Below are 10,000 nucleotides of genomic sequence, written 5' to 3'. Positions count from 1 at the left end.
TCTGTTACTAGACCAGATGCATGGAATAACTGAAGGTTTTGGCTGCTGAATAGTAAAAATCCTTCTATCTGAGCGATGTATGTAACGCAGATGTCGGATAATCCCGAGTGAGTGGCAATGCTCGTACGTCGAGTCAAGGCGTGGGTGCCCGTCGAGCGCCCTGAGTTCACTAGGCAGGTACCAAGTTCCATGTTGGAAGGTAATCCGATAGTGTTAAAGAGAACCAGAGACAACGCAAGTACTAAAGCCTTTGAAGCCTAAAAGCTTACAGAGAGGAAAGCTACCCAACCAGACAGCAAGCCAGTAGAAAGACTAGTAAGAAGAGTGTTAACTCACCTCACAGTGAGACTGACAACCAGGAGTTCCCATTATTATAATGTATATCATTTATTAATTATAGTTATTTTAATTATACAGATTATAGAAGACGCACATATATTCACACATATTTCATATTTTAATCCATTAAATGTAAATAATTGCTTGAACATGTCATACCGTGGTGATGATTGACAGGTGCGTGCCGTGTGATTGACAGGTACGGTATCATTCACTCTGGAGGAGTGGGGAAGTTTCTGAGCGACTGGATCGTGAGCGGTGAGCCGCCGTATGATCTGATTGAGTGCGACCCCAACCGCTACGCTCACTGGACCAGCGTCCCCTATCTGTGCGCCAAAGCCAGAGAGTCCTACGGATTCAACAACGTCGGTGAGTCACGTGACAGGAAGCGGTTGCGTTAGACTTCAACATTGTCCGTCATTTTGGCGGACAGGGTCGTAAAAATTCCGTCATAATCTATTATTAAACACCATTTTAATTTTCATATTTTAATTATAATAACATTTAATTGCTTGCATTTTTGTTCACATTTTCATTTTTAATAATGAACCTACAGGACGAGCATATAGGCTTATGCATTAATTTATCGGAGTGTCTATTTGCAAATGGCCCGCCTTGTTGGCAGATTTTACTCTAACTCCACCATCAGTTTCAGTGGCGAAGGCGGTAAAGCCAATGCTTTTTGATGTGATCGACCCGAGTTCGAATCCGCCTTTTGGCTAACTTTTTTCATTCTTTTTGCAAATCTCGTATCACATCCTAAAGGCATTTATGTTTAATAAAAATTAAGGAAATAATTGAAAAGTTAAAAAAAATAAAGTACTGGGTGGGGTTAGGGTACGTGTAGGGAGGGCTTTATTATCCCAAAATTGTGGCATCCATTTAATAACTTGAATTAAAATTGTAATTTACACTCAATACGTTTTTATTGCATTATTGCATTAAAATTGCATACAGTTTTATCATGTACTACAATACTGAGGTGCAGATAATTGCCACTATTTGCAATAAATAAAATCTCAATAGGCTAAGATTTGTGCTTTGTTACTTTTGATATGAAACAAAATCTCAGATTTCAAATTCTGTCCATTTTATTAGGAAATTCAAGTAATAAATATTGTTTTGGCGCTCTTTAGTTGTAGTGTTATATAGATATCTGCAGACACCTCAGATCAAGCGAAGCGGCAGTGCAAAGTGCTTTCGCTTTACTTGTGGACACTCGCCTGTGCGTAACCAAACCAAACGCAAAATACTGGTGACAGTTTTATTTTTGTTCTGGAGCTGATGATCCACTCTGCTTCCACCAACTGGACACAGCTGGGAATTACAGTTAGAAATTACAAGAGATCTAACACCTTCAGTCTAATCTGTCAAAGGGACAGACAGCCTTCACATTTTTTCCATCACTGCTAAAAAATTCCGTAAATGACGGAAAATGTTTGGTTAACGCGACCTCTGCGCGAGAGTGATGTGGACGATCTCTGAGCTATGATTGGTTTCAGTGGGTTACCCGAAGGAGGAGCGCTTCGCGGGTCGCCCGACTGACCGGGTCAGCGGTGTCTATGAGCTGCTGAAGGACAGATGCTCTATGGGCTTCCACGCAGGATGGGAGCAGCCGCATTACTTCCACAAACCCGGAGACGACTCCGGATACAAGTGAGATCAGAAATCATTCAAATAATTTGTTTTGTAACAGATCTTTCCCTCACGAGTCAAAATGACCAGAAGGCCTAAAATTAAACTTTTTTTTTGGTCCAGAAAGCATTTATTGATCCATTTTTATATATATTTTTTCTTAATATTTATGTTTTTTTTTTCTTTTGTTTTCTTTAATCATGGGTGTTATAATGTGTCTCTATGTGTGTGCTCGTGTGGGGGGGGTATGTAAGTGTTTTTTGCCTTGGGAATATTCTGTAGTTTTCTTTGTTTGGATAAACATTTTTTCTGGATTGTGTCAGATTTTTTGTTTTTTTAAATCAAATAAATATGTTTTTCGACATTCCTATGGCGAAGGGCGCGAGGGAAGGATTTGTCACTATTTTTACACCCACATAAAGTCCTCGAATCCACTCAATATTTTGTGTGTGATCCATGTTCAAGTGTGACAAAATTAAATGGAAAAAACCCCAGTTTTTTCGACATTCCATTCATTCCTATGGTCGTGAGGGAAGGATTTGTAATCGTTTTTTAAATACAGCACCGTAAATCCTTGAATCCACTAAATTCTTTGTGTGTGTTCCAAATTCAAACAGAACACAAGTCACAAAGTCTTGTACCACTCAAATGAACACTCAATTTATTTTAAATTGTAAAAAAAAAAAAAAGGTTAAATGTTTGTGGTCGGTAAGATTTATAATGTTTCTAAAAGAAGTATTTTCTGCTCACCAAAGCTGCATTTATTTGATCAAAAATACAGTAAAAACATTTGATAAATGTTATAAATATTACAGTTTATACTGCAAGCCATTGAATGCTTGAATCTGATTGGCTGATGAACTTTCTTAGGTGTGCAATTCTTTTCAGGGAAACGCACGATGAACGTAGTTCCAGGCAGCTCTTGACCGCATTACATGACCATATCATATTTCAAAGGTCTTACAACAGAAAAATAACCAAAGCCCACGACGACACTGGCTAAACAAATAAATATAGTAAACAACAGGATAAAAACGACAGATCATTTCCATGTTTTGCCACAAATTTAGTCTATTTCTCCCGCTCTCTCTCTCGTACAGACGCACAAATGGAAACAATGAACCCGGTACTCTGATGATTTTATCAGTAAAATAGTTCAGCAACTTAAAATCTACATGACATTTCTCACATGAGGTAACTACGGCGCTGTTCGTGAAGAAAATTAACTATAAAGTCTAAAAAAAAACAAATTTCTTTAAAAAAATAATAAATCTTACTGACCCCAAATGTTTTACATTAGTGTAAATAATGCTATAATGAAGTGAAATGTGCTGCTCTGATTGGAGGATTGTGAGTGCATGTCTCTCTCGGGTCCTGTATGCAGGCCCAGCTTCAGAAGGACTAACTGGTTCGGGCCGGTCGGCCGCGAGTGTAAACTGGTGATGGAGGGCGTGGGTGTGATTGACCTTTCACCTTTTGGGAAGTTCATCGTGAAAGGAGAAGATTCACACCGGCTGCTTGACCGGCTGTTCGCCAACACACTGCCAAAGGTGAGAGAAACAAGAGGAAAACCACTGTGTATACTACAGCTGTATGATTTAGTGAAATATATTACAGACAGTCTGATGATCTGGACCAGAGGGGTGTGTGTGTGTGTGTGTGTGTGTGTGTGTGTGCTGATTGAATCATGATGATCTAATGTTTCTCAGGTGGGTCAAACCAACATCAGTCACATGTTGACCCCACGGGGGCGTGTCTACGCTGAGGTCACGGTTACCCAGACTGCACCTGGAGAGTTTCTGCTCATCACAGGCTCCGGATCAGAGCTGCACGATCTGCGGTGGGTCTCTCTCTCTCTCACACACACACACACACATCAGTAACTATTACTACAATCTAAGAGCTGAAGGAGCCAGTGCGTGTAATGTGAGAATATCTGGAGTGTGTGTGTGTCAGTAACACAGCTGTCTGGTTTCTGCCCCTTGTCTCATCCAATCAGGAAACAGCACATTGACCCCCTCCCAAAACACATATATATACACACACACACACACACACACACACACACACGCACACACGCACGGTGCCCCCTTCTGGATGAAGTTGAATTGACCTGCAGCACTAACAGATGTAGCTGTTAATAAGTCAGTCTTCACTAGTGATGAGCTGAAGCCTGTTACAGTCCAGCGTTTGAGCTCCAGACACGAATTATTTATTGGATCATGTGTGAAAACATTTCTAAACATATTTTGAATGCAGTGCTTCATTTTGCAAAAGATGTGAGGCATTTTGCGTTCAATTCTTGGATTTGTGTGTAAAGTTTAAAAAAAAAAAAAAAGCAAAGTTTTGAAAATGTGTGTAAGCAGCTGAAAAAAACTGTAAACCGTAACTGCACGGCCATAAGTGTAATGCAAGCATCTCTCATTCCCTGCATGAACTGCAGGCTCCAGCTGCTGTGTGTGTTTCTGTGTGTCTCAGGTGGATCGAGCGCGAGGTGTGTGACGGAGGGTACGCTGTGAGTGTGTGTAACGTGACGGATGAGGTCGGTGTTCTGGGCATTGCCGGGCCCAAGTCACGGGAGGTTCTTCAGAAGCTGACAGATGAAGACATGAGTGACACGGCCTTCAGATTCCTACACTGCAGATCCATGCAGCTCGCCGGCGTTCCCCTCCGCGCCATCCGCATATCCTACACAGGTGACTGCTACACGCTAGTCATGCTAATCGACAGGATGCATGCAGATGAGCTGCTGTCCTCATACCCTTGTGTGTGTTTGTGTGTGTGTGTGTGTGTGTGTAGGTGAGTTGGGTTGGGAGCTCTATATGGACATGCAGAAGATGTCAGTGGTGTATGAGGCGCTGATGGAGGCGGGACGAGATGAGAACATCGATAACTTCGGCACATATGCCATGAGCTCACTGAGACTGGAGAAGGGCTTCAGAGCCTGGGGAGCTGAGGTACTACACACACACACTAATAAACAAACACACACACACTAATAAACAAACACACACTAATAAACAAACACACACACACACTAATAAACAAACACACACACACACTAATAAACAAACACACACACACTAATAAACAAACACACACACACTAATAAACAAACACACACACACTAATAAACAAACACACACACACTAATAAACAAACACACACACACACTAATAAACAAACACACACACACTAATAAACAAACACACACACACTAATAAACAAACACACACACACACTAATAAACAAACACACACACACTAATAAACAAACACACACACACTAATAAACAAACACACACACACTAATAAACAAACACACACACACTAATAAACAAACACACACACACACTAATAAACAAACACACACACACACTAATAAACAAACACACACACACACTAATAAACAAACACACACACACTAATAAACAAACACACACACACACACTAATAAACAAACACACACACACACTAATAAACAACACACACACACACACACACACACACACACACACACTCACTCACACTCACTCACACTCACACACACACTCACACACACACACACACACACACACACACTAATAAACAAACAGACTAATAAACAAACACACGCACACACTAATAAACACACACGCGCGTACACACACACACACACACACACTAATAAACAAGCAGACTAATAAACGAACAAACAAACACACACGCACACACTAATAAACACACACACGCGCGTGCGCACACACACACACACAACATTCATCTTATCTTATAAAGATTTTGTCTTTTGTTTTCAGATGAACTGCGACACGAATCCTTTAGAAGCCGGTTTGGACTATTTCATCAAACTCAGTAAGGTAATAATAAACAGCAGCAGTGTGTGAGGAGCAGCTGAGGTGTGTGTGTGTGTGTGTGTGTGTGTGTGTGTGTGTGTGTGTGTGAGTGTGTGTGTGAGTGTGAGTGAGTGTGAGTGAGTGTGTGTGTGTGTGTGTGTGTGTGTGTGTGTGTGAGTGAGTGAGATGTTGTTAGTGGTTTGGAGCACTCTCTCTATCTCTCTCTCTCTGGCAGCCTGCAGACTTCATCGGTAAACAGGCTCTGCTGGAGATCAGAGCTCAGGGTTTGAGCCGGCGGCTGGCGTTCCTCACGCTGCACACAGACGACATCGACCCGGAGGGAAACGAGACCGTCTGGTACAACGGAGAGGTGAAGCTAACACAGCAATAATAACACAATACAATACACACACACACACACACACAACGGAGAGGTGAAGCTAACACAACACTAATAACACAACACACAACACAATACACACACACACAACGGAGAGGTGAAGCTAACACAATACACACACACACACACACACACACACACAAAACGGAGAGGTGAAGCTAACACAGCACTAATAACACAACACAATACACACACACACACACACACACACACACACAACGGAGAGGTGAAGCTAACACAACACACACACACACACAACGGAGAGGTGAAGCTAACACAATACACACACACACACACACACACACAACGGAGAGGTGAAGCTAACACAGCACTAATAACACAACACAATACACACACACACACACACACACGCACCCAACGGATAGGTGAAGCTAACACAACACAATGGGCTGTGACCAGATCAGCTGACAGGAAAGCGTTTCGCTGTGTGTGTTACGAAAGAAACATCAGCTCATCCAGAGTGACTTCTGTTTTTGATGGAAGCTTGTTTCCGACACTCAATAAAACACAAAATTTACCTTTTTTTCTTACAATTCTAGTTTATATCTCATAATTCAGACTTTTTCACTTAACTCAGTTCAGAATGGCAAGAAAAGAGTCAGAATTGTGAGATAAAAAGTTATGTTTATTATTTGTGTTTATCAATTCCGTTTATTTTTTATTCCTTTGCAAAACAGCTTATCACAATCATCACTATTCTGATGTTTTCTCCAAATTGTGAGTTTATATGTTGCAATTCTGATTTTTAGTTTTTATCTCACAATTCTAAGTTCATATTTAGCAATTCTAACTTTGGTTTCTCAGAACTGCTTAAGAAAAAAGGAGTCCAAATTCTGAGAGGTTAAATGTTTTCTATGGTGGAAACAAGCTTGCAATTCTGACGGTTTCTTTCTCCTAATTGAGATATAAACTCAAATTGGTAATATGAGACCCTGCAGCACAAAAGCAGTCATGAGTAACACAGGTATATTTGTAGAAATAGCCAACAATACATTGTATGGATCAAAATTATACATTTCTCTTTTATGACAAAAATCATTAGGATATTAAGATCATGTTCCATCAAGATATTTAGTACATTTCCTACCATAAATATATCAAAACTTCATTTTTGATTAGTAATATGCATTGCTAAGAACTTCATTTGAACAACTTTAAAGGAGATTTTCTCAATATTTAGATTTTTTTGCTCCCTCAGATTCCAGATTTTCTAATAGTTGTATCTCAGACAAATATTGTCCTATTTTTAAAACCTGAGCCTAATGACTGGTTTTGTGCTCCAGGGTCACATATATGATCACCTCTTTTCCTTTCTTTTAGTGTCACTCATATTACTTTTCTCATGTAACCCCAGATTTCATTTTAACGAATGTATTATTTTCTTCAATTTACATTTTTATGAACCATTTTTAATGATTACTATTTAAAAAAAAGAAATCTAAAATAATCAAATCTTTTTTTGTGTGAAACCGTGTGTTTGTGGTGTTGTGTGGAGGTGGTGGGGAACACGACGTCAGGATCGTACAGCTACAGCACACAGCAGAGCCTGGCCTTCGCTTACCTGCCCCTGCACCTGACCCACACCGGTCAGAAGCTGGAGGTGGAGCTTCTGGGTCAGAAATACCCGGCCATGGTCACTCAGGAGCCGCTGGTCCTCACAGAACCCACCAGAACCCGCCTGCAGAAGAAGAACCGGAGCGTCTGACCATCATGAGCTCAATCAGCTTCATCAAACACTCTCAGATCAGGGAAATATCAGCCGAATCGTGATATATCTCAGCTTTATAAATCTGCTGTAATCGTGCCAGGATATGGAAATGTAAAGGTTGTAATTTTTAAAGTCTGTGTTAGAAATCTTTTAAACAGAAAACTGTGATGATTTGCTGCTTAAACATCATGTCTTAATGATTGACCAGCTTGTGTGAATTATTCTCACAGTGGTGTTGAACTCTTTAGACTTGTGTGTTTATGAGGGTCTTACAGTGAGCCAGAGAAGGACCCTAACTAAGCACAGGGTCAGTATTACTGATTATTCCTGTATCTCTCTACTGTATGTTCTCATTGTGAATAAACACACTTTCTCCGCTCTGACAGGTTTCATCATGTAAGTAAAAGCTTTAAAGGTGTAGGTTCTTATTGATATGTTGATGAACTTTTGTTTATCCTCCTGAGACCCTGTGTTCATATGAGGACATTATATTGTACAGTTTGGAGTCTGGATGTCCCGTAAAGGCTTTTCAGAGACACCAAATGTTGGAGGTTTCACCCTCTGCTTGGTCTTCAGAAATGTCTGATATTAATTTAGTGATCACTTTTATTGAAATATGATCATATTTTGTAATTATCATTTAAATCTGACTATTTTTAAACTGTTTGTCATAAATCAACATCTCAGGAAAATGTATGGGGATGCAAATCAAAATATATACATGTCCACAGTTGAGGACACCGGGACTAAAAGCATGTTTATTACGCATTTTGGCAGACACAACAAATTAATATAGGGGAAAAAAAACATATTTCAATATTCCTATGAAATATATTATTATGAAAATCTTGTCAATTATTGCTCCCATTATTACACTTATTTTTTCATTACATGTAGCCCCAAAAACACATTAAAATGCAAATTAGAAACAGTTTATAGATACATTGTATATCATTCAGTTTATGGCCATCTTACACACATTTTGCAGAAAGAAAAAGGTATATCAAAGCATTCTGTTATAACAGTTCAGAATCATATTTATACTGTTCAAAGTTTGGTGTAAAAAATCCTGAAACCTAAAAATGTTTTGGTTATTTAAAAAAATCCCAATTGTTTTGCCTATGCATGCTCATTCATGCCCTTTTATTGGTTTATTTATTTTATACCAAGGACATAGCACAACATATGGATGAAATATCATTTAAAAAAAACAAGCAAACTATTTTTTCGTATGCTCTAAACAATGTAATGACATGAAAAAAAAACTAATTTTTTCCTAATTTTTTTTTTCTGGATCTCGGGAGGTTCTCTTAAAAAGACGGAACATTTGGTTCATGAATATTAATAACGTTACGTGACCGAAGCATCACGAGGGACGTCACATGACTCATTAATATTCAGAGACAAGCCCTCGCGAATGACGGAACTTAAAAGTACCGAAAGTAATATTCATGAGCTGAGTGTCCTCCGGTGCTGTGGTTCCGCAGCCTCCCGCCGGGTTCGAGTCAGTTCTGCTTTACTTCAGTCTGTGACAGGAATCGGTTCAGATGACTCGGCTCTTCCGTGTCTGACTCAGAATGAGGAATCTCTGTGCGCTGTGTTTTCTGCTCGTTTCTGTCGCCGCCAAACCGCCGAATATCGTGCTGATTCTGGCGGATGATTATGGCTGGAATGATGTGGGCTATCACGGCTCTGAGATCCGGACTCCTCATCTGGACCGGCTGTCCGAGCTCGGGGTTCGGCTGGAGAACTACTACGTCCAGCCGCTGTGTTCTCCGTCCCGGAGCCAGCTGATGACCGGCCGCTACCAGGTCAGTACACTACAGTATACTACAGTACAGTACACTAGAGTATACTATAGTACAGTACACTACAGAACCATAAATCTGTGCTATACCAGGGGATTCCCTACAGTACTCTACTGTAAATACTGCGCTAATACTGTAATCAAACTCAGTTCACTTTCTGAATTAGATCTGTGGTCTCAGACATGAGGTTTGAGGATGAGGAAGTAGAATTCAAATGCAATAAGGTTCATATAACTTCTGTCAGTAGTTTTTACTAG

At 40.1% G+C, this 10,000-nt stretch overlaps 2 protein-coding genes across 3 annotated transcripts in view; both read left to right on the top strand.

Annotated features, from left to right (window-relative positions):
* The window catches only part of LOC306862229 (dimethylglycine dehydrogenase, mitochondrial-like), a 21,528-nt gene extending 13,212 nt beyond the window's left edge, over positions 1–8,316 (top strand). For both annotated transcript variants that reach the window (XM_079404968.1, XM_079404969.1), the window contains 9 exons: positions 539–708; positions 1,842–1,995; positions 3,359–3,524; positions 3,684–3,814; positions 4,453–4,670; positions 4,774–4,931; positions 5,771–5,830; positions 6,042–6,176; positions 7,723–8,316. In XM_079404968.1, the coding sequence (XP_079261094.1) occupies positions 539–708; positions 1,842–1,995; positions 3,359–3,524; positions 3,684–3,814; positions 4,453–4,670; positions 4,774–4,931; positions 5,771–5,830; positions 6,042–6,176; positions 7,723–7,932 (1,402 nt within the window). In that variant the 3' untranslated portion in view covers positions 7,933–8,316. The remainder of the gene's footprint in view (positions 1–538; positions 709–1,841; positions 1,996–3,358; positions 3,525–3,683; positions 3,815–4,452; positions 4,671–4,773; positions 4,932–5,770; positions 5,831–6,041; positions 6,177–7,722) is intronic.
* A 999-nt stretch (positions 8,317–9,315) lies between these two features.
* arsb (arylsulfatase B) overlaps positions 9,316–10,000 on the top strand; it is a 12,571-nt gene continuing 11,886 nt past the window's right edge. The window contains exon 1 of the mRNA XM_079404720.1: positions 9,316–9,746. Within this exon, the coding sequence (XP_079260846.1) occupies positions 9,513–9,746 (234 nt within the window). The 5' untranslated portion in view covers positions 9,316–9,512. The remainder of the gene's footprint in view (positions 9,747–10,000) is intronic.

Source organism: Barbus barbus (genome assembly GCF_936440315.1).
Source record: "Barbus barbus genome assembly, chromosome: 43".
Classification (NCBI taxonomy): domain Eukaryota; kingdom Metazoa; phylum Chordata; class Actinopteri; order Cypriniformes; family Cyprinidae; genus Barbus; species Barbus barbus.
The sequence above is the reverse complement of the archived record's forward strand: the minus strand, read 5'-3'. Positions and strand labels throughout refer to the sequence as shown.